The 25998-nt window shown below is 40.7% G+C and overlaps 1 protein-coding gene across 1 annotated transcript in view; it reads left to right on the plus strand.

Moving 5' to 3' along the window:
- The first annotated feature begins 1607 nt into the window (after nt 1-1607).
- The window catches only part of LOC113645807 (calcium-activated potassium channel subunit beta-4), a 40356-nt gene continuing 15965 nt past the window's right edge, over nt 1608-25998 (plus strand). Inside the window, exon 1 of the mRNA XM_027151675.2 lies at nt 1608-2106. Coding sequence (XP_027007476.1) covers nt 1771-2106 — 336 coding nt within the window. The 5' untranslated portion in view covers nt 1608-1770. The remainder of the gene's footprint in view (nt 2107-25998) is intronic.

Here is a 25998-nt window from a genome sequence, read left to right on the forward strand (position 1 = left end):
CTAAAGATGAAATCCTAGAACCGCCCCTGATTAAATGTATGTTGCTGGACATGACGTACAATCACAGACACGTGTAGGTGATTTATTTAAGAAGGTATGCTTTAAGTAAGGCTCATGTGGAACCTGGAACCAACACAAAGGGACTTGGGGCATGAGGTGGTGGACACACTGGATAGGGTGCCAACCCATTATAGGGCAAAGTCACATTTTTTACAGGAAAAAAGCAACTTATATATTTAGCTAAGCTAAATCGCCTCTAAGAGTGAATGAGTTCATGTGTCTGTGGTGCCCTGCAAATGTTTCTCTGATGAATTGATGTTAAAGCTCTCCAGAAACGTCTCTGAGAAGATAGAGGACTATGAGCCAGAGGATTACAAGTGACCCTCTGAGGAGAAGGAGCTCTACTGGGGCTTCCATTAGGAGGCAGTGCTCTACAGGTGCTTCTCTGTGGAGACAGAGCAGTATAGCGATTTCTCTAAAAAAAAATACAGCTGTACAGATGCCTCCCTGGTGCTTCTCTGGGGTTCTGGGGTTCTTACAAGTGCTTTTCTAGGGTTGTGGGTTTTTACAGTCACTTCTCTGAGAAGAAGGTGCTCTATGGATGCTTGTTTTTACAGGAGCGTCTCTGCAGAGATTTCTACATGTTATCTAAAGAGTAACAGCTCTACATGAGCTTCTCTATGAAGACTGAGCTCCACAGGTGCTTCTCATGTCCACATCTTCTTTTAAGAGTCAGAGCTCTACATGAGGGGGCACGGTGTCTTAGTGGTTAGCATGTTTGCCTCACACCTCCAGGGTTGGGGGTTCGATTCCCGCCTCCACCTTGTGTGTGTGGAGTTTGCATGTTCTCCCCGTGCCTCGGGGGTTTCCTCCGGGTACTCCGGTTTCCTCCCCCAGTCCAAAGACATGCATGGTAGGTTGATTGGCATCTCTGAAAAAATTGTCCGTAGTGTGTGAGTGAATGAGTGTGTGTGCGCCCTGCGTCGATGCCCGATGATGCCTGAGATAGGTGCAGGCTCCCCGTGACCCGAGAAGTTCGGATAAGCGGTAGAAAATGAGTGAGCTCTACATGAGCTTTTCCAAGCAGAGTCCATATGCTTATTTTATAAGATATTCATACATGTGTCACTTATTGGAGATGGTAAAATGATGCATGAAATCACAAATCTTGTATTCATCACCCACATATGCCAGACTGCAAGTCCAGATTTCATGAATCGATAACTGTACGCATAGAATTATCAGCTTCAGAAAGTTACAGAGAGAGAGACAGACAGAGAGAGAGAGAGAGACAGACAGAGACACACACAGAGAGAGAGAGAGACAGACAGAGACACACACACAGAGAGACACACAGAGAGAGAGAGAGCAGGAGAAAGAGAGAGACAGAGAGAGAGAGAGAGAGAGAGAGAGAGAGAGAGAGAGAGAGAGAGAGAGAGAGAGAGAGAGAGAGATAAACACACACACACACAGAGAGAGAGAGAGAGAGAGAGAGAGAGAGATACACACAAACACACACAGAGAGAGAGAGAGAGAGAGAGAGAGAGAGATAAACACACACACACACAGAGAGAGAGAGAGAGAGAGAGAGAGAGAGAGAGAGAGAGATAAACACACACACACACACACAGAGAGAGAGAGAGATGTGTGGTGGAAGCGTGCGCTCAGTACAGAGTTAGCTGCAGCAGAGGGAAGTTACTGAAGCACGGTGCAGTCCTTGTGTCTGACCGAACCGCTTTTTATGGACCTTTTCACCATCCGAGCCGAGCGATGGCTAAGATCCGGGTCTCATATGAGTACTCGGAGGCGGAGGACCGAAGCATTCGGCTCGGCCTCTTCCTGATCGCTTGCGGTGTGCTTTCTCTCTTCATCCTGTGCTTGTGCTGGCTGAGTCCGGCGCTGCAGAGTCTGCGCAGCCGCCCGACCAACTGCACGGTGCTGAGCGTGCGCCGCCTGGACGAGCGCTTCGAGTGCGTGTTCACGTGCGGCGCGGACTGTCGCGGCACGTCGCTGTATCCCTGCCTGCAGATCTTCGTCAACAACTCGGCATCCGGCGCCGCCGCGCTGCTTCACTACGACGAACAGCAGCTGCTGCTCAACCCCAAGGTAATGTTGAAATATCTAAAAGTTCGGACCGGTCGTCGGTCGCTTTGGAAATTGCAGTGAAGTCCACACATTCACCTGATCCACAGGTTCCCAACCCTGGTCCTGTCATGGACATCTCTGCGTTCTCACTAGACGTTCATCCAATCAGTTGACCAGGGCTATGATTAGTAACCTGTGATCTGATCCACATGAAACACTTAAAAACCATGTCACAAGTGTCTGGTCCTGCTAGTAAAAAGTATGTGCTTTTCGCACTTCTGTGAAGTCTTTCCACTAGATGTTGGAGTGTGTCTGTGGGGATTAGTGATCATTCAGCTACAGGAGCGTTAGTGAGATCAGACACTGATGTTGGAGTGTGTCTGTGGGGATTAGTGATCATTCAGCTACAGGAGCGTTAGTGAGATCAGACACTGATGTTGGAGTGTGTCTGTGGGGATTAGTGATCATTCAGCTACAGGAGCGTTAGTGAGATCAGACACTGATGTTGGAGTGTGTCTGAGGGGATTAGTGATCATTCAGCTACAGGAGCATTAGTGAGATCAGACACTGATGTTGGAGTGCGTCTGTGGGGATTAGTGATCATTCAGCTACAGGAACATTAGTGAGATCAGACACTGATGTTGGAGTGTGTCTGTGGGGATTAGTGATCATTCAGCTACAGGAGCGTTAGTGAGACCAGACACTGATGTTGGAGTGCGTCTGTGGGGATTAGTGATCATTCAGCTACAGGAACATTAGTGAGATCAGACACTGATGTTGGAGTGTGTATGTGGGGATTAGTGATCATTCAGCTACAGGAGCATTTGTGAGACCAGACACTGATGTTGGAGTGTGTCTGTGGGGATTAGTGATCATTCAGCTACAGGAGCATTAGTGAGATCAGACACTGATGTTGGAGTGTTTCTTGTATGGATTAGTGAGATCAGACACTGATGTTGGAGTGTGTATGTGGGGATTAGTGATCATTCAGCTACAGGAGCATTAGTGAGATCAGACATTGATGTTGGTGTGTGTCTGTGGGGATTAGTGATCATTCAGCTACAGGAGCGTTAGTGAGATCAGACACTGGTGTTGGAGTGTGTATGTGGGGATTAGTGATCATTCAGCTACAGGAGCGTTAGTGAGATCAGACACTGGTGTTGGAGTGTGTATGTGGGGATTAGTGATCATTCAGCTACAGGAGCGTTAGTGAGATCAGACACTGATGTAAGAGTGAGGAGGTCTGGGGTTCAGTTAGTGTTCCAGTTCACCCCAAAGGTGTTCAGTAGGGTTGAGTCAGAGTCAGGGCTCAGTGCAGGACACTCGATTCAACTCCAACATTAACACACCGTGTCTTCATGGAGCTCAGGGACTTTGTGTACAAGGACACCATCATGCAGGAACACATTTGAGACTGTAATTGTTAGTAGCAAACACTGAGCACTAGATAATGTGAATAATATAACTGTAACTGTTTATCCTTACTCATTAAAAAATATTAGCATAGAATGAACTCATCAGATAAATATGTATCCAGTTTCAATTTTTTTTCCAGAAGACTGAATGTCTATTTAGAGTCGGAACGTTAAATAACAGTCAGAGTCTGATACGTGTTTTAAATTCATTCATTTAGGTCACTGTCTTGAGCATGGATTAAAGGATCAGATAGGAGTTTTAAAGCCATTCCTCACATGTACTAGTGGATAATCCTACGAATCCATGCTGATGAATTGAAGTTAATACATCTTAGCCATCTTAACTGGATCTAGTGAAAGGAAGATATTAAAAAATAAATGTGAACGTCATGGGACATCATCATGTGATGCAGGTTACATTTTTTGCCAAGGTGAGATATAAATAAAAATATTGAATTTATTAAGATAAAAAAAAAAAACATTTTTTACCTATTTGAAATTTCACACTGCTTCTTCCACCCTATAATAGCCACATCTCGGTATATATTAGTGCCATGGTAACGCTCTGACACTTTTGCTTCAGCTTCACCTAGCCTCACCTGGTTTCCATGGCAACAATGCAGGGAACTCCTTAGTATTTGTACAGGTGTATTTTTGTATTTGTTTAGTTCTTATTCACTTCTCCCTATATCGAATTTGACCAATAGCTGACCTTCCATCTGGGGCCATTGGATTAATGCCACATTCGTGTTTCACTATTTATTAGATCCTCAACATCAGTATCATCTTCCACATCAGTCATCGTCTCATCACTCGGGTTAAACGTCACTTGTGGTTTTTAAACATGAGGCTCATGTCATGTCATCACTCCATTCATTCGACTGATTGCGTTTCTTTTTGATGAACATATAGAAAGCCAGTATCTGATAACAAGGTGGATTGATTGGGTTTATATCCGTTTCTCTATGACTCCTAACTCTCCAACACTTTCATTAAAGCATGGCATTCACTGTGTGAGAAAAGCACAAGGCAGACAGATTAGTTTTGCTATAGTACATTTTTATTCGACATGATCTTCTCAGATATCCTCACTAACATCATAAACTGAATAAAAGTTCTGCAATAAGTATTAAATTAAAGGCAGGGTCTCCGATATTTGAGAAATGCTGCAGAAAACTGCGTTGGGCTACCAAACAAGACAAAAATCAAAACAAACCTGTAGCCAATGAGCTGAAAGGGGCGGGTCTTGTCAATATGTACAGAGAGAGTGTTCAGTGCGCATGTGTGCATATTCGCAGATTGGAGTTTCCTGAGTCAATAACTCCTGAGCTAAACGCTGTTACTACACAAAACGCGGTTGTAGCTGCCTCTCTACATTACTACGATAGAAAAGAGGTGTTATTTGTGTAGTAACAGCGTTTAGTTCAGGAGTTATTGACTCAGGAAACTCCAACCTGTGAATATGTGGCCGACTTCCTGCTCCTTCAGTTCTCTCCAGCGCTGGAAAGCTGATCCTATATTAACATGTCCTACTTCTTGCCTTATCGTAAGCCTTTCTTCTCTTTCTTTCTTTGTTTTTATCCTCCATGTCGATGTTAAAACCGCTTTCTGCTAATGTCACACATGCGCACTGAACACTCTCTCCTCCCATATTGACAAGCCCTGCCCCTTTCTGCTCATTGGCTACACGTTCGTTTTGATTTTTGTTTAGCTTGTCGTCCCGACTCGGTTTTCTGAAGCATTTCTCAAATATCGGAGACTCTACCTTCAAGGAGATAAAAAATATTTGAATTCATTTTTGATGAATTTTTTTGGAAAACTGGCCAAACATAGAACTATTTTTATTTAGGATTGTGGATGATGAAGTAAAAATGGTTTTTAAAATAAACTCCGAAACTGGATGTTCTGGCACCGTGTTGAGTCACGCTGTAAAACCTATAATGTTAAGTTCATCCTTTTGGTTAGACCTGTTCTTCAGAAGTCATCACACCATAATCTTGTCAGCTCTGTACAGCATGGGTACTCTTTGGGTGGCTATCTGGGACTGGTATCACCTAATTGCGATGCACGGACCCTTTTAGCATGATATTATGTAACAGCACCTGGACTTTACTGTGTGAAAAACATGCTGCATTTAAATGTATCCAGTTTGGCAAAACAAACCAATCAAACACAAGAGATGTTGAAGCTTGTGGTGGGACAGCATTAAACTTACCGTGGCCACCAAATGAACTTACCTGACATTAATGTTCACTTTAGGTTAAAAGCTTGGGCTCAGCATGCAAAGTGTGCCTGGGACCAACACCTTAATGGTCTTTTTGTGAGAAAATACACAAACCGTGGTTGAAATTGTGCTGCCGTAAAATGTTGGACACGGCGTTCAGCCGTGTAGAGTTGTCCAAAGAGGAAAAGCAGCATCAGAAATGAAAAGATCGATGCATTTAATAAAGTCTCTTTTACATTTATCTAATAAATGGTGTGGCATGAATTACTGTAATCTGGCCATTAGAGACCCAGTCGATTGTACTCTGATGAAAGCACTAAATTAGCTAATTTATAATAAGAGCACTGCTGCCTCTCAGTTCACGGCACAATCCTGAGCTCGGCTTACTGTCTGTGGTTGTTGTCTCTAACCGTGTGTTTCCCAAAATCACTCCAGCGGAAGTAAAATTGTGTGGAAGTGTGGCGGTTGTGCCATGCGATAGACAAAGGACCTGCATATAAACCAATGTATATTTTCTTCTCACAACCAGCGGACGGTATGGAGTTACTGTAAATAGGCCCTTTATCATACTGTACTGTACATGAGATCACAGATCCCTATCAACAAGGAAGAGAGTAACACTGTCACTTCCACCCAAAGAGCATAACCAGTTATGTTTGTGGTGACTCCCAGCCAAGGAGGGCACAACAAGATCCTGAGAAAACTCTCTTCTGTTGTCTTTTTTGTTTAAAGTGTTTTTCTACCCATCATTTTCTGCTTCACCTCCCAGCAGTGCTGTTGCATTTACTACACTCATACTGTACCAGCAGCACATATCTAGTTAAAGATAATCCTTTTCGTGATTAGAAGCATGTAAGATCGCCACATGAGATCTTTATCGCTATCAGTTTGCCAACATTTCTGGGTTTCCATCGAGATGCATTCTTTGAGCTTCAGGTTTGTTTTGGGAGTTGACGTCTGGAGTCCATTGAAGAACCTTTCTGAAGAGTGTGGAGGAAGTGTTTGGTGGTGCATCAGATGGCAGCCATTTAAACCGTCATGTCAAAGATGTTGTCCCTGTCCTTTTGTGCTTATCAGCTTTAACCATAATATCTCCAAGTGTCTTCTGAGACATGAAGTCAAAGTTGGACTAGAATAAAAAAAAAATGTGGGGGTAAAGTAATTATTACCAGAGCTTCTCTGTGATTTTAGTACCGTCCGAATGTGCCATCTCGGTAATCATTACAGACAATGTCAGTAAAGATTACGGCGACTTTTACCTTCTGTAAAAAGGTCCGGAAAAATTACCTCAGGTAATACTAATCCCGTCCGAATAGACCCACTGTAAATATGTACGGTAAAATTCCGTCATTTCCTGTTTAAAAGTTTTTGGCGCGTTTTGCAAGCATGGACTTGAAACAGGAAGCAACGTCATACGCACATGACGACAAGGAGGTTACTGTGGTGCGTAAAGTGAGTTACCCCTCCCACTTCTGCTAGTTTTACTGAGATGTCTTGTCCCGTGCGAATTGGACAATTAATTTTACAGACGTCCTGAGGTAAAATTGCATTACTCCACGTCCCCACGTAAAACTAATCCTGTCCGAATAGGGCTTATGATGTATATGTATATTTATGTATATAGTCTGTATATTTGGCTCATAACTGCTGTAAGGAGCCAGTTGCAGTGCATGTAGCCTTTCACCTGGATGGTACTTCTCTTACTTCTTCTCTTATTCCTCATCCATCATCAGCCTGCTTTCATGTCCCTTGTGCTTATCATGTTTGGGTAAATTGTCTCTAGGCATTTTTTGAGACACTTGTTTTGTAATGTCTCCAAATGTCTACTGCTGTTACGTACCAACACTCAACACCATAGAGGAAGGACACTTGAAACATCACTCTTGAAGATGCAAACTTTAAAGTTGGAAGCTGATGTTTTTAGACTTTCCGGATCTTGTTTACCAAAGTCTTGTCTCATGTTAAAGGTTCCTTCAGAGTCTTTACCTTCGGTTGTCTTACTTCCCTTTTAACGAACAGTGATTGGCTTCTTCTTTGTAATTTGTCCTCATTGTCTTGGTTTTAATGTCAAGTTTGATCTTCTGGGATTCTCTGTGATTTACTCTACATGTTTTGATGTCTGCTAGTAAGTAATGCCAGGTTGTTCGTATAATCCAGAGATGCTCAAAGCGATGTTAAACTCTATATTATTAAACTCTATACCTCTTTTCTTCCCACTTACACACAAACTTGCTACCATTTAAATGCGAACGCTGTGCTGATGATCCAGCACCCAAATAATATCTACTCAGTGGTGGTCGCTTTCCACTGATACATGAGGTAGTGGGTGGATGAGGGAGTGTGTATAGCAACAGGGAGTAATTATAGACCTACACAGTATGTGTACGCACCGTTCTCATACTACAGGTCAAACTATTGTGTATGACCATGTAGACAGTTTTGTTGTACTCTAGTTCAGATGCATGTTTCACATTGTATTGGTTTTATATTGTACCGCATAGTCGGAATAGATGCAAATTATAGCTGTGTACTGTTTGTGTTTTATGTCTGATGGAATTATGATCAAACGAGAACGCACAGCAAATCAGCTTCTCTTTGCTTTTGCTTTTTATATACAGGTTTGTTATGAGTTAGGGGTTTTGGGGTGGGCAAGGTTTAAGTGGTGGGTGGATACTTTGTTTTTATAACCTAACTGAACTCAAGGACTCGAGACATTTCTTCCATCTGATGTTGTTCTGTAAACTATTGATTTGTGGCACATTTAAGACAGTAGTGGTGTTGGTGGTGGTGTTGGTGGTGGTGAGAGACGACGCCAGAGCTTCGGAGCGTCAGAGCCGTGTGTGAGCCCTTTTTTTCATCGCTGAAAGGCTGATTATGAGGTTGATAGAAATATACCTGCTTTTTCTCTGCATGCGTGTACAAGTGTGTGTGTGTGTGTGTGTGTATGTATATGAACCCATCACAGGAGCGCTGACCTTTCTGAATGTGAGGTAATGAGCGCTCAGGTCTCTGGAAGCAGCAGTGGCTAATGACTTGATTAAACCACCTGTGGGATGTGACTGACATGACATTATCACGGTGCAGTTCAGTAATGACGGCCCGGCTCTGTTAGTATGTGGGCAGGTCGATCAGATCAGTGCTTCTAATTCTCTTCTTGGGACTGGAAGGTTGTGATCTCAAAAACTCCCTGGTCCATTAACAAGTGCCTTACCTTTAACTCATAAGGGTTATGTGTTATGTCTGAATGTTTTGTCCTATCTTGAAAAAGAAACTTCATCTCCAATCTCAAGTTAAATAACAGTTTTATAAATGTAAAACTAAATAAATATAGATTAGATTTATGCACTATAATATGATATAACATTGCCACAATTTCCAATGATTTTTATTCCTGTTATATTTCCAGGCCTACATTTTGTGTATCTTGAAATGATTAATTAATTAATTTGGAATAAGCTGTTGGGACTCTCCATATTAACTGACTCTATCTGGAAGCCCAAACCCTTCCCTTATCTTGTGTATTCTTGACTTGCATGGGCTGCAAAGAAACTGTGTTCATTCTAGTATTACTGCACGCAGTATGGTCTGACCATACAGTATTTACACTGGTCTCTATTTCTGTTTACTGTCTTTTGCATATTGTCTTGTAACTTTTCTTCTGCACTGTCTTTTGTCCCGCACTTTCTTGTTTGTCTTGTCCTGCACTGTTTACACCAGGTTGCACAGATGCACTTTATGTATCTAGAGCACTATTCGGACGGGATTAGTTCTACGTGGGGACGTGGAGTAATACAATTTTACCTCAGGACGTCTGTAATATTAATTGGCCAATTCGCATGGGACAAGACATCTCAGTAAAACTTGCAGAAGTGGGAGGGGTAACTCGCTTTACGCACCACAGTAACCTCCTTGTCGTCATGTGCGTATGGCGTTGCTTCCTGTTATCACATGCGCAAACAGACAACTTGGCGCCTCCATGCTTGAAAAACGCGCCAATAATTACTTTTAAACAGAAAATGACGGAATTTTACCGTACATATTTACAGTGGGTCTATTCGGACGGGATTAGTATTACCTGAGGTAATTTTTCCGGACCTTTTTACAGAAGGTAAAAGTCGCCGTAATCTTTACTGACATCGTCCGTAATGATTACAGAGATGGCACATTCGGACGGGACTAAAATCACTGAGAAGCTCTGGTAATAATTACTTTGTCCCCACGTCCCCACGTAAAAATCCCGTCCGAATAGTGCTTAAGACTAACTTACTAAGTCCTTATAGTCTTTGTGTTATATAGCACCATGATCCTAGAGAAACATTGTCTCATGTCACTGTGTACTGCAACAGCTATATATGGTTGTAATGACAATAAAAGCTACTTGACTTGACTTGACTTGACTCTCCCTCGCTTTCTGGTACCAAAAAATGGAGAGCTTATTTGTGTGATACAAGATCTAATATTTATTGGTTTGAGGTAGATAACTACTAAATATTTAAATGCTAAATTCATTGGCAGTGTCACGGAAATACTTTGTCCAAAAAATTTGCTCTTTTAATTTTGTTTGAAGAAAAATAAATAAATAAATAAAAAGGAGGAAGATTTTGATGATTGAAAAATTAAAGGGGTCAACAACGAAGTGTCAAATCAAACACTTTACATCTCATGTTAATGCTGGTGATAATCAGAAGATGTTTCTAAGGTGTTTTTATTGCTTGCAGCATCAGAGGTGAAAATGGTGACAGAGTTTTAAACTGAAATGTGTTGATCTTTATCTCTTTACCACACATTCCTGCAAAATGCCTAAAAAAATAGCTTTGTTGATTGCCACAGGATTGTCATTACATCTCTCCTACTCTCCTCCAACATGAAAATGTGGAAATTCTCATCTTCCTGTCTTGTAAATAAATGATTAAATAGTGCTAAGTGAAAACTCAGTATGACCCAATAAGCTGGCTGCAGCTTTAACATTCCAGTCTGTTTATAACACAGACTTAAACATTGATTCTCTGGTCATTTCACTGTGATTTACTGAGCAGTGTTTTCTCTGTTTTCGAACATTTTCTACGATTACAGTTGTATCGATGTGTCTGTAAGACGAGTGACCTTAGCTGTGAGACAGATGATCTTTTCAGGCTCCTGTCACAACTTTCTGGATGTCTCTATTTTTACAGTTGCATGAACCATCTTCATTCACAAGGCATCACACCCACCCCAGCACACACACACACACACACACACCTCTGTATGTGTGCTTATTTGTGGCACTCCTCTAGTCTCTATGGTTACGAGGTCACGCAGAACTCGCATGCTTTAATTGAGTGTTGAAGTAGCAAGCTGCTCAGGCCAGTCATGTTCTATTTTTACATAGGATGAGTCGTGCTTTGGGAGGATCCCTCACTAACCCTGCGAGCAAACACCACCACACTATGCACACACTCGTCAGAACAGATGAATTAGCTCAGTGCGAGAGGGGCATCTCTGTTTCTAGACGTTTAACGTAATACAAGCTTGACCGCTGTCTGCGGTTCTATGAGTATAGTCATGTCACGGGTCGGGGTCAGATAGCGTAGTGGTCCAGTACACGCTGTAGAGTTCGTGTGCATTATTATTGCTGATGGATGATATTTTCACCTGTGTGTTTTATGAGATGGTAAACAAATAAGAGGGCGTGGCCAGACATACAGTGCACATCGCGTGTTACGTAAACGTTACATCATTACAGATAACAAAATCCTGGAAGCCGACTGTAACTGCTAACAACTAGCATGTGTTTAGTTTTAAATGTAAATAAATCTCAATTCTTGTATAGTGAAGCCAGCAAGTGCAAGTAAAACAATTCATGGCTTTAGTATAGACGAGAAGGGCTAAAATAAACAACAATATTTTGGTGAACACTTTTAAAAAAGACAATGTTTTATTGTGATAGAAGCGTGTACGTTTTTGTCGGCTTTAAAGCTACAGGTGCCATGTTTTCTTCTATTTAAATGGTATGAATAGTGAAGCCATACTGCCTTAGTGCATGCTGCTTGGAGGCTGGAGGAAACTGGAGAACCCTGAGTAGGACACACATGCAGACCCAGGAGGAACTACACATACAGTAAGCTCAAGATTGAACTGATTACATTAGAGTACATTAGAGTACATTAGTAAAGTAAAGCAAATGAGTATATAAAATAATCTTATATCATGAGCATATCTTGAGAAAATGTGATTGTTTTTTTTTTTATAACTGATGGAATAAACAATTAAAGACATGCATGGTAGGTTGATTGGCATCTCTGGAGAATTGTCTGTCGTGTGTGTGAATGAGAGAGAGAGTGTGTGTGTGTGTGTGTGTGTGTGTGTGTGTGTGTGTGTGTGTGTGTGTGTGTGTGTGTGTGTGTGTGTGTGTGTGTGTGTGTGTGTGTGTGAGTGAATGAGAGAGAGTGTGTGTGTGTGTGTGTGTGTGTGAGTGAATGAGAGTGTGTGTGTGCCCTGCGATGGGTTGGCACTCCGTCCAGGGTGTATCCTGCCTTGATGCCCAATTACGCCTGAGATAGGCACAGGCTCCCCGTGACCCGAGGTAGTTCGGATAAGCGGTAGAAAATGAATGAATGAAGCAGTGCTGAATATAAAAGTGTGTGCACAAGACCATGTTGGTGATCACCAGCCTGGACTGTTCTCTGGTCAGATAAAACACAAATGTAATGTTTTGAACATAATGTGTATGAAGAAATCAGGTTGAGGTTTTAATCTGTAGAACATAGCCCCAACTGTGTAGCATGGGCTGGTAGCATCTCATTGTAGAGGTGTTTTCGTGGAAAAGGGATTCGTGCACTTCAGAAAATAGGTCATCATGAAGAAGGAGGATTATGAAACAGCACTTGAAGATTTCAGCCAGAAAAATAAGCGTTGCTCAGAACTGGGTCTTCCAGCAGGACAATAAATCTAAACATTACTAAAACAGTAAAGTTTTATGAAAACGACTTAAAAACAACAAAATGAACATGACAAAGCACTGACCTGAATAGGACATTTCTGGACTGAGCTGAAAAAGCCTGTGTGAGCAACGAGGCCGAAAAACCTGACAGACTTCCACTAGTTCTGTCAAGAGGAATGAGCAAACACTCCAGCCAAGTCTGCTAAAAACCAAATACTTACAAAGTGTATTTAAACCTTTGAACAACTAAAAATCTGAGATATATAATCTATATATATATATATATATATATATATATATATATATATATTAGATCCATTATTGTCTGTATCACATGTTTCCCTGCCAGAGCAAAACCATGATATAGTTCAGTACTGTATAATACTACATCATAATAAGCTAATATTGTAAATCAGCTTGTAGTTGTAGGTGATTTCCCTTGAAACCCTTCAATTTCTTTCCTGATGAATGTCAAGTGTAATTGCATTTACAGAATGATTAACTGAGCTGAAATAGTGCTAGTGTACTGCTTCGAATGAATGGGGAAAAAATTATATATATATATATATAATGTGTGTGTGTGTTATTAAGGGAAACCAAAATCCAAACCCACATGGACCTGTGTGAAAAAGTGCCCCCCCCCCCACCTGTTCACTATCATATAATCACTTACTGTACATAAGACCTGACTGACAAAGTGAAGTAGACCGAAAGATCCTCAAAAGCTACACATCATGCAGAGATGCAGAGAAATGCAGGAACAATTGAGAGAGAAAGTAATTGAGATCTATCAGTCTGGAAAAGGTTATAAAGCCATTTATAAAGCTTTGGGACTCCAGTGAACCACAGTGAGAGCCGTTATACACAAAAGGTGAAAACATGGAACAGTGATGAACCTTCTCAGGAGCGGCCGGCCGACCAGAATTACCCCAAGAGCAGTGACGACTCCAAGATGTCACAAAAGGCCCCACAACAACATTCAAAGAACTGCAGGATCAAGTGGCCTCAGTTAAAGAGACGGGGCAAAAATGGCCTTCATGGCAGAGTTCCAAGATGACCCCAGGTCTACCAAGCTACCACTGCTGGGCCCCTGAGCAAGGCCCTTAACCCTCAGTTGCTCACTGTAAGTCACTCTGGATAAGGGTGTCTGCTAAATGTCGTAAATGTAAATGTAAAGATGAAAACCGCTGCTGAGAAAAAAGAACATAAAGGCCAGAAAACATCTTGATGATCCTCAAACCTTTTGAGAAAATACTCTGTGGACTGATGAGTCAAAAGTTTTTGGGAAGTGTGTGTCCCATTACATCTGGTGTAAAAGTAACACTGCAAAGAACACAATACCAACAGTGTGTTGTGTTAGAGTGATGGTGCGAACTTGGGTTCTGCAGCAGGACAATGATCTAAAACACACCAGCGGGTCCACCTCTGAATGGCTGAAGAAAAACAAAATGAAGACTTTGGAGCGGCCGAGTCAAAGTCCTGACCTGAATCCTACTGAGATGCTGTGGCATGACCTTAAAAAGGTGGTTCATGCTCGAAAACCCTCCAGTGTGGCTGAATTACAACAATTTTGCAAAGATGAGTGGACTAAAATTTCTCCACAGCGCTGCAACAGACTCATTGCAAGTTATTGCAAATGCTTGATTGCAGGGCGACCCAACCAGTTATTAGGTTTAGGGGGAAAAGACTTTTTCACACAGGGCCATGTAGGTTTGGATTTTGTTTTCCCTTAATAATAAAAACCGCATGTTGTGTTTACTTTGTGTTATCTTTGATTTATAGTTAAATTTGTTTAATCTGAAACATTAAAGTGTGACAAATTTGCAAAAAAATAAGGAAGGGGGCCAACACTTTTTCACACCACTGTATATATAATCATTAGCGCACACCAGTTTGTTTTTGAAGACTGCAGAATATTCACCTGCTGTCCTCTACTAATGCAGGTTTTTTATGGCATAGGTCTTTCTTGTTTATACCATATATTCATTAATAAGTAATCAGCAACATCACAAATTTGTGTATGACTTTCTTATCTTGTGTAAGGAAACCATACAATTATTATACACTACAGCTTTGTAGAAATGTGTGTATGTTTCTTTAGAGCATGGATAAAAGGGTGAGTTATCATTAATTAACATCAGCTCATTAATGGAACTAGAATTAATATCCATGTCAGGAATAAAAACCTCAGGATTGTATGTGACTTTAATTAAATTCTGTTTATTAAAAGATTTTCATCAAGTCTTAATAAAACACATTTATATGAGATACCTCAATTTCACATTAGATATTATTGTGCCTAATTATTGGCTTATGTTTTTCATGATATGTTCTTAAGCCCTATTCGGATGGGATTAGTTTTATGTGGGGATGTGGGGGTAAAGTAATTATTACCAGAGCTTCTCTGTGATTTTAGTCCCGTCTGAATGTGCCATCTTGGTAATCATTACAGACAATAGCCCTATTCGGACGGGATTAGTTTTACGTGGGGACATGGAGTAATGCGATTTTACCTCAGGACGTCTGTAATATTAATTGGCCAATTTGCACGGGACAAGACATCTCAGTAAAACTAGCAGAAGTGGGAGGGGTAACTCACTTTACGCACCACAGTAACCTCCTTGTCGTCATGTGCGTATGACGTTGCTTCCTGTTATCACGTGCGCAAACAGACAACATGGTGCCTCCATGCTTGAAAAACGCGCTTTTAAACAGGAAATGACGGAATTTTACAGAAAATGTACATATTTACAGCGGGTCTATTCGGACGGGATTAGTTTTACCCGAGGTAATTTTTCCGGACTTTTTTACAGAAGGTAAGTCGCCGTAATCTTTACTGACATTGTCCGTAATGATTACCGAGATGGCACATTCGGACGGGACTAAAATCACAGAGGAGCTCTGGTAATAATTACTTTACCCCCACGTCCCCACGTAGAACTAATCCCGTCCGAATAGTGCTAATGTCAGTAAAGATTACGGCGACTTTTACCTTCTGTAAAAAGGTCCGGAAAAATTACCTCAGGTAATACTAATCCCGTCCAAATAGACCCGCTGTAAATATGTACGGTAAAATTCTGTCATTTCCTGTTTAAAAGCGTGTTTTTCAAGCATGGAGGCGCCATGTTGTCTGTTTGCACATATGATAACAGGAAGCAACGTCATACGCACATGACGACAAGGAGGTTACTGTGGTGTGTAAAGCGAGTTACCCCTCCCACTTCTGCTAGTTTTACTGAGATGTCTTGTCCCGTGCGAATTGGCCAATTAATATTACAGACGTCCTGAGGTAAAATTGTATTACCCCATGTCCCCACGTAGAACTAATCCCGTCCGAATAGGGCTTTAGATGTCTGGCATTAGCTAGCAGATTAGTGATGCACTGCCAGCCTGTTAGAGGATCAGATAGATTTAGCCAGCTAACTGTGCTTAAAAAAGTGTTCAGTGGGTAACTTTTCTGCCTTATAGCCAGTGTGATGTTTCTGTTCTTGCTCTCCCTGTAGGTTTTCTTTTTTCTACACTTTCCATTCTAGCCACAATTAACTGGCCTTATTGGAAATGATTTATCACAAATATATCATAGATAGATACATTTCTTTCCTTCACATACGCCTAGAAGATTAATGGCCTTGATCTAAGGCACAACAGTGGCAGCTTGGAGGTGCTATGGCTGGAACCAACAACTTTCTGTTAGCAAGGGTTAACACTTTTGCTTTTTACCCGGCGTTATGGAACACTGCTCTGAAGCACAATCAGCATGGCTTGCACGACACCTACCAATCATGTACTGTACAGTGTGAAACAACTCGGTGTTAGAATGTTACAGCTAGATGCTTAGTAATTAGACACTGAACAGCGCATGCTTCATATCACAGACCTACAGTACCAGGACGTATCATCACGGATATGTGCACCGTAGCAAGCAGGAAATATGTGACACTGAATAATTAGCGGAAGTTGCGCAACAAAATTAAAAGATTAGAAAGCTGCGAAAGATAACAATACCTGCTCTGGTGTGAATAGCAGATTTGTTTGGCAGATAAACAGGGCTTAGGGACGTACAGTCTGACACGTCCGATTATGAAGAGCCAGGTGTAATTGTTAACCTCAGGTAAAGTATGAGCAGTTTAAAACCTCAAACAACATAAACCCAGGATCGTTTTTACCCGAAGTTTACCATCACCCAGGCAACTTCTTTGTGTTCTTGTTTGAGAAGCCCCAATGAGTACATGTTGGGTATGTTTGTACTCATTGTACAATTATACCCTGCAAAGTCATATAAATGAATGAAATAAGATTTCTCTTGTACCCAAGATGCAAACATAGACATTTGACATACACAGTACTGACAGGACATAAATAAAGTGCGATAGGAATAAGAAAGCATGCAGGAACTGAGAAATGAGAAGCAATCAGGTGAATGAGCACACAGGGTTAATACAACAGTCACGAAAACACTGAACAGAATCAATCGCTGCAACCACAGTATATATTGGCATTGTGTTGTTGGTTGTAAACCTGACAATAGATCTAATTATGCAGTATTGTGCCTCATAAGAGCAGGAAACTCTGTGACACTCCCATCCACATGTCATGATTCATATGTCATACTCATATCAATATGATCATAAGACAAAAACATATTTTCAGTATATTTTGTATACGGTATATACTCCTCAGTCTTGTCATTGCTTTCCTTCTGTCTCCACATTGTGTCATGATATCTCCCTTGACTGCATGATTAGGACTGTAATTGTGATACACATTTGTTATCAGGGTTTATTTGTTTTGTATCAGCCTGGGACCACACACACACACACCCAAGCACTGAGGCGACTCCGAATGAAAACACCCACAGAGGTTAGCCACCTAGATTGGTTTTTTCGATCATAGCCATGGGGAGTGTATTGTTCCTGCTTCCTGTTTTACCTTTCTTGTCTTTGGTGGCTTTGCTACTAGAGTATCTGTATCTCTGTTGCTTTGTAGTCTTATTTCTTTTTATTGAGTGCTACACAGAAAGCAACGGAGGGAAAGTTATCCCTCTCTACACGTTACCATCTGTTTTTCTCAATACAAAGAGTGAAACAGAAAATAAGTAATAATAAATAAATAAATGAGAGAATGTGATATTAGGAACTTTTACTTTCCTAAATTATTCCTCTATTTGGTGATTGAGACTTTTCTTTTGGGAATAAAACATGATAGAATAAAACATGACGGTGGATATTTATAGATTTTCAGCATGCCAAAAAAAAGCTTTGATTTGTTCTCATTTAGATGAAGAAAATTGTTAGCTACCCAGATCTTAATAACTTGAATGCATGTGCCGTGATGTTGCAGTGACCACCGATCACTGGGTTTTAAAGGGATATAGAGTTGTGTGTCGTCGGCATACCAAGCAAAAGCGATTTTTTTAAATACATTTTTCCCATTGGCAGGATGTAGAAAATAAAAAAGTCAGACCCCAGTATAGATCTGTATTTAGGGGGCAGTGTAATTATTGATATAAATTGATAAACAGAGTCCAGAAAAATAGTACTGTAGCTTCTGAGAAATATGGGGATTGATAGGAACAAAGCAGGAACATATATCATATGAGGGGGGCACGGTGGCTTAGTGTGGTTAGCACGTTTGCCTCATACCTCCAGGGTCGGTGTTCGATTCCCGCCTCCACCTTGTGTGTGTGGAGTTTGCATGTTCTCCTCGTGCCTCGGGGGTTTCCTCCGGGTACTCCGGTTTCCTCCCCCGGTCCAAAGACATGCATGGTAGGTTGATTGGCATCTCAGGAAAATTGTCCGGTGTGTGTGTGTGTGTGTGTGTGTGTGTGTGTGTGTGTGTGTGTGTGTGTGTGTGTGTGTGTGTGCCCTGCGATGGGTTGGCACTCCGTCCAGGATGTATCCTGCCTCGACGCCTGAGATAGGCACAGGCTCCCCGTGACCCGAGAAGTTCAGATAAGCGGTAGAAAATGAATAAATGAATATATTATATGGCCAAAAGTATGTGGATGCCTACCTATTTATGTGCTTGTTGAGCTTTCTATTCCAGAAGTTGGTCCCCAAGTTGCTGGCAAAATAGACTCCAGAATTCTGGGAAGGTTTTTCACTAAATTTTGAAGCATGGCTTTGGGGATTTGTGATCGGCATACCGATAAAAAGAGTTTTCCAAATAAGGTTTCTTCAATGGAGCATGTAAAAAAAAAATGCAATCAGTGGTAGTAATAGATGAATAAAGGCTACAGACATTAGCTGAGAATGTCCTATGCCTTGAACTAACCAGCTCATCACAGGACACCCATATGATCCAGGCAATCAATGAAGATTGCGTCAAATGCAATGCAAAAGTGTAATAAAAGAAAGACAGCAGGATTGGCAGCAACCAAACCAAGAATTTTATACATTTTATAAAGCAAATGATTCTGGGTTTCTTCCAGGTCTGCTGTTTTTTTCCCCACACCCCATGCTGTTAGGTGGTTTGGCTACGCTGATGACTGTGAACATTTCAGGCTCTATACGCTAAGCGAGTCCTTTAGGATGTGGAACGGGAGTCTCTGACTCATACCTCTCTTAATATGAGAAACCTCCAGTGAATCAGAGCACAGAGAAATGTGCCACCTTGATGAACAGTCCAGGCGCTGTACAGAGACATGCAAGTAATTTTAGAAGGCAAACAGATATTTATTTATTTATTTATTTATTTATTTATTTATTTATTTAGTGGAGGTTGAGAGAAACCTCTGGTAGGAAATTATTAAGCATGGTGCTGTGAAATCAGCCATGGTGGAGACATATTTATTTATGTCTGCCCTTTAATTTGTCTGCCCTATTGCTGGGATTGATACAAATATATACCATTTACTGTATATAGACAATGCCATAATGCACCAATTATACCTACATAAAGATTCATGCCAGATTATAGTCAAGAAAAGCACAGCACAACATTGTGATCTTTATATGCTGCTTGATACATTTGACCATCCCATTATCAAACCATGGGCATTTAAATATATAAAGTTTGCCTTCCCTTGAGTCCACAGTGACAGTGTTCTTGCACACAACCTTGTCTTTATGTAGCTTGCTTGGCCAAAGGGACATTGTCATGCTGGAACAAGATTGGGCTTGTGAAAGAAAATCATAACGCCACAGCATACAAAGACATTGTAGAAAATTGTGTTCTGTGAACATTGTGGCAACAGTTCGGGGAAGGAACACATGGGTGTGATTAGGTGTCCACATACATTTGGTCTAATAGTGAATGTGCATAGAATGTGTCTGAGAGATGTTTGGGTGACTGGATGGTGCACGAACAAAATTGTGCATCAGTAACATACTGTACGTTACATTGCAAAAAGTGTATGGACACCAGTCCATAATACCCACATGCACAACCTCTGGGCAGGCTTTCCACTAGATGTTGGAGCATGGCTGTGGGGATTTGTGATCATTCAGCTACAAGAGCATTAGTGAGATCATACACGTATGTGGGTGAGGAGGTCTGAGGTTCAGATGGTACTCCAGTTCATCCCAAAGGTGTTCAGTGGGGTTGAATCCAGGCATTGTAATGTTGGAACAGGTTTGAGTCTCTTCATTCCAGTGAATGGTATTTTAATGTTAGAGCATTACAGATACCTTCTATACAATAGTTGGTTTCTAATTTTGTTGTGATAATTTGTGTAAGAATCAAATATGGGTGTGATGGGATGGTCAGGTGCCTACATACAGTACTTCTGGCTATATAATGTTGCGGTGATATAAGAAAAGCTGCAGGATCTGGTCAAATAAATTTGGACCAAGAACAGAGCCTGGCTAAAACTCTTGTATTAAGCTGTCAGTTGATGGAACTAGAAGTCTCAACAGTACAAAAAAGTCCGGTCAGGTCTGCGCCAGTTTGCAAAAGAAGAGCATCTGGTGATTCATTATATTAAAGGCTGCTGACAGGTTGAGAAGGATGAATGCAGAGGTCATGGAATTTTCTCTGGCATTCGGCAGAGCTTGACTAAGTGCAAGGAGTTCAGTTTCAGCTGAATACTGTACGTGGCCTTGTACATGTTGGTTGGCAGCCAAAAGTTTATTTAGTGACAGTGAGAGCAGTTTTCTTCACATGAAACAGGCCTGTAGATGGTGATATTTACATATGGAGCAAGGATTTGGGCAAATCCTCTCAATATTCCTAGCAGATTCTCTAAAGCTCAATCAGATTGGATGGGAAGAGTGTGATGCTTTAAGGCAGGGGTGTCAAACTCTGGCCCCAATTATGGTGTAATTATATTTGGCCCGAGAGATCATATCAGATGTGCATTACAGCTGGCTAGCCGCATGCTCCGCTAATACTAAAAATCCCAGAAGGCCTTGCCACTGTATTGACGCGTAGTCACGAACAGCAAGCGCCCCTCATTCTCTGTTGGTAGTCGTTAACAACCATGTTACAGTCACATCGGGCAAGTTAACTCCACCCTCCACAAAAATGGCCAAACGTAAGATGGACAATAGGAGCTTTCAGGACACATGGGAGGCAGATTATCTGTTCACGACTATAAAGGACAGACCTGTTTGTCTTGTTTGCAAACGGAGCTAACGTGTCTGTAACGAAAGAATATAACATAAGAAGACAATATGAAACGAAGCATTATGAGAAGTATAAGGACCTGGACGTAAAGCAGAAGCTCCAGAACTCAGAGGAGATAAAAAAAAGTCTGGTTTCCCGGCAGACTATGTTCATGAAAGCAAAAATAAAAAGTGAAACTGCTGTAAAGGCTGTAAAGATTTATTGTGGCAACAGAAACAGCAAAATCTGCCCTTTAATGAGGGAGAGTTTGTCAAAAAGTGTATGGTCAAAGTTTGTGACATGAACACCACTGATGTGTCTTTTATTTCAAATTTAATTTCTTATGTGTTTGTAATATCAAGCTCTGGTTGTTCCAGATCCTGTGTTTAAGCAAAACTAAAGTTTGCTTAAACACAAAGGTTGAACATTACATATCATTTGCAATTTTTCAATAAATATTCAGTTTGGCCCTGTGACTTTATCTCAGCTTTATATTTTGGCCCACTGTGAATTTGAGTTTGACTCCCCTGCTTTAAGGGGTTAACAGTCTGGCTCTGGCTTTGAGCAATAACACCTTACTGGGTGCTAAATAAGTGGACATCCAATAAACTCCGTATGGCCAAAGGTTTAACACCTGACCATCATGCCCATATATGAACATCCCATTTCAATGTTAGACCCCACATCTTTATTACTAAATATAACAACCTCCACTCTTCTGGGAAGAGTATTCGACTAGATGTTGGAGTGTGGCTGTGTGGATCAGTGATCATTCAGCTACAAGAGCATTAGTGAGATTAGACACTGATGTTGGGTGAGGAGGTCAGGGGTTCAGTCGATGTTCAAGTTAATCCCAAAGGTGTTCAGTGGGGTTCAGTCAGGACACTCGAGTATTCCACTCCAACTTTGGTAAACCATGTGTTCTTTTGGTTATACAGCTCAGAAGGTGTTTAGACTCTATGGAACTTTTTGAAACATTGTCAATAATATTACTAACAAAAAAAAATAATAAAAGTTGTTGTTTGGTAGTACAGTCCAAGATCTATTGATTAATTGGAAGTTACTGTACTTACTGTATCTCTCACTACTTGCCTCTGCCATGACAGTTAATGAAGAAAAACTTGCGTGTGCCTTTAGACTATAGCCCCTCTTCCTGTGATGCTCATATTGGAGCTTGTGTAGTGTTATACATTGTGATGGTCCTGTCCCCATAATGAGAGTGAAATTTTTTTCTTCAAATTTATTAAAAAGAAAAAAAACCCTGAAATATCACATCTACATAAGTATTTAGACCCTTGAAAAAACACTTGAATGTTAGCTCAGGTGTCTCCCATTTTTGTGATCATTGCTGAGATGTTTCTACACCTTGATTTGAATAGGCACACATCTTTCTATAGAAGGCATCACAGCTGAACATGCAAGAGCAAAATTCATGCCACGAGGTCAAAAGAACTGCCTGGAAAGCTCAGAGACAGGATTGTTACAAAGCACAGACATTGGGATGTCTTCCAAGAGTTGGTTACTCTTTAAAAGCTGAGCATTTTGTTAGAAGGGTCTCACTAAGAGCGGTGACCTGATGGACCTGATAATGATGACACAGCTCATCACATGCCTGATACTGTATGACCCCAACAGAGAAGCATGGTGGTGGCAGCATCATGCTGTGGGGATGTTTTTCAGTGTTTCTTAATAAAATCCTGTTTTTACTTAGCTCAGGACCTCAAACTGGGCCCGAAGGTTCACCTTCCGACATGACAATGATTCTAAGCGCACAGCTAAGACAACATACAGTAGGAATGGCTTAGGGTCAACTCTGTGAACATCCTAGAGTGGCTTAACCAGAGCCCTGATTTGAATACTATTACAGACGGACGTTTGTAGAACTCTGTATTCACTTTGTCATTATGTGGTATTAAGTCTAGTTTAATGTCAAATATTAATAATTTAAACGACAGTATCAAACTGCAATATAACAAAATTGAAAAGAGCGAAGGGGGTTTGAATACCTTCTGAATGCATTGTAGAGCTAAACCCACTTGCCGGAAGGTTATTGTTTAACAGGTATGTATTTTTTTAAATAATTGCAGTGTGTACATACTGGACTCATGTATTCTTAATATCAGTCATTCTAGCAAAAATTCTAGTATGTTATTAATCCTTCATATTGTTGAATTCTTGAATCTGATAAGAACGTTAGCTCCAGAGCAAACCCATGACCTTCCAATCAGTAGCCCAACACCTTAACCACTGAGCTACCACTTCCCATAAATAAAAGATTATTTAATAATAATAATAATCTAATAATAATAATAATAATAATAATAATAATAATAATAATAATAATAATAATATAAGCTTATCTAAGTGATATGGTTTGTTAAAATACACATACTGCTTTTCAAATAGGTGTTATTGTTCCCAAAATATACCTCCTTTTGATTTTGTTAAAGTGGATACCTTAGCACCATATTATTTGTATGTATTATAATTGTCCATCAGACAGCGATATACGTTAGAGTTTATTACTATTACAACCTGAAACTGAAACGGAGCACATTAGCACAAAATAAGCCATACTATTGAAATGGGGGATTAGTTAGCAATCACATGTCAGTCATAACAAAAAACACATCAGTGATAAAAATGTGTTCTCAGATGGACACAATGGGATTAAGCTGTTTTACATGAATAACTGGTGAGACGGAAAGACATCTGCAAATGAAATGATGAATGAATGAATGAAGGAAGGAATGACATTGCGGTTTTGTGACGCTACATTACTGATGATGCTGGAAGGTGGCACTAGAAAAAAGAGCAAGAGTGTTTAATCTCTCTCTCTCTCTCTCTCTCTCTCTCTCTCTCTGTCACTCTGTCTTTAAAAGTAAAAGATAAAGCCTTAATGATAACTACATCAGTGCACACCATTTTCGATATTAATATCGATTGCTTCTGCCTTACATTTTGGCATGTCCTTTCTTAAACTTTAAAATGATTTGAAGCTGCCTTTACTTATAAGCCGGTGCTGATTTTTCCTCTTAAAACACATCACAATGGATCCATTTTAGTAGTTGGGATCTTTATACTGAACTCTGGCTTACAACATTTCTAGCCAGTGCTTTTGTACTGTTTCTATACATTAACCCTAATATTTTGGAGTCCACTGAGTCCTGAAGTCTCATCTGATTATTATAAACAAATATATGTTGCATATTGAAACACTTTCAGTTTCCTGTGTGATGTAGAGTCGTGTCTGAGCCTCCGGACGCCGTATGGATTGTAAAAATCATAAAACAATGCATCCAATGCATAAACAATAACTGGGTGATTTTTTTGTTGTTATTCTCAGCTGATATAAGCATTGGAGCAGTGCAGAAAGGAATTCTGTGGAACAAGGACATTCATATTTTACATGCAATTTAAAGCCATCAGTGAAACATGAAAGCTAGTGTGTATATGGAATGTAATAAATAAATCTCTGCACAGTTTCCATAGAAGCCAAGCTTTTGTGTTAGCGGTGTTAGTAATAAACAATGGGAGAACAGCCATGGGAAAAGAGAGCAGTTTAGAAAAGGCTTCTCATGTCACAAATATAAAAGAAATCTATAATATATTTCATCGCTCTTTAAATGATATAGTTTCAATGAAACAAGCAAAAATATACGAGCAGTTGCAGTACTTTTGCTGTCATTCGTATATATGTCGTCAGTACTTTATTTCTTATATTGTCTTTGTATTATATATGATATTGTATTGTAAATACATTTCAACCATCAATGGTAAAAGCTAGTAACTCACTGACTCTTAACATATTGTACATTTTGTTAATGAGTATATATAAGGGGGGCACGGTGGTTTAGTGGTTAGCACGTTCGCCTCACACCTCAAGGGTCGGGGTTCAATTCCTGCGTCCGCCTTGTGTGTGCGGAGTTTGCATGTTCTCCCTGTGCCTTGGGGGTTTCCTCCGGGTACTCCGGTTTCCTCCCCCGGTCCAAAGACATGCGTGGTAGTTCTCTGGAAAATTGTCCGTAGTGTGTGATTGCGTGAATGAATGAGTGTGTGTGTGCCCTGTGATGGGTTGGCACTCCGTCCAGGGTGTATCCTGCCTCGATGCCCTATGACGCCTGAGATAGGCACAGGCTCCCCGTGACCCGAGGTAGTTGAGTGTATATGAGAGTGTATGTATGTGTATATATATATATCTTAGTGTGTATACACCAATAAGTGAATAAAATGCTTGTTATGGTAAGCAAATAAGTGAACAGTCAGTTCTTGAAGTTGATGTTTTGGATGTTGGAAAAATTGCAAGTATAAGGATCTGATTAGACAGCAGTTGTCTTAGACATCAGGCAAATTTTAATGGCTATACGACTTGGGTTTGTGTTTCAATCTTGCTCATGTTGTGGAAATAAAAACCTTTATTAGGCAAAGAGTCGAGTTCTAATACACAGTGATAATTTTTTAATTGGCCACACCTTTGCACCATGCTGTATTATTTCAGCCCCTAAGCTATCCTCATTCCGGTGCACAGAAATGTTCGCTCCCTAAAAAAACCCCCAAAATGCACCGGTGATAAAACAAGGAGTTTCCTCTCACTGATGTTGGAAATTAGGATCATATCACTGGAAATTGAGTCATCAGCATCCGGGTGTTTAGTGAGTCGTTACCAGTGACTCAACTCATGCACCTAGAGAGCTGGAGAACTGACTGAGACACCCTGGGACAGAACATCTGAAAAAACAGCAGGCCTTCTGGATTACAGGTGAAAAAGTAGGCAAGTATGTATTACCTCTAAGTTAAGATTTCTAGAGAAA

The sequence above is a fragment of the Tachysurus fulvidraco genome, chromosome 19 (genome assembly GCF_022655615.1).
Source record: "Tachysurus fulvidraco isolate hzauxx_2018 chromosome 19, HZAU_PFXX_2.0, whole genome shotgun sequence".
Lineage (NCBI taxonomy): Eukaryota > Metazoa > Chordata > Actinopteri > Siluriformes > Bagridae > Tachysurus > Tachysurus fulvidraco.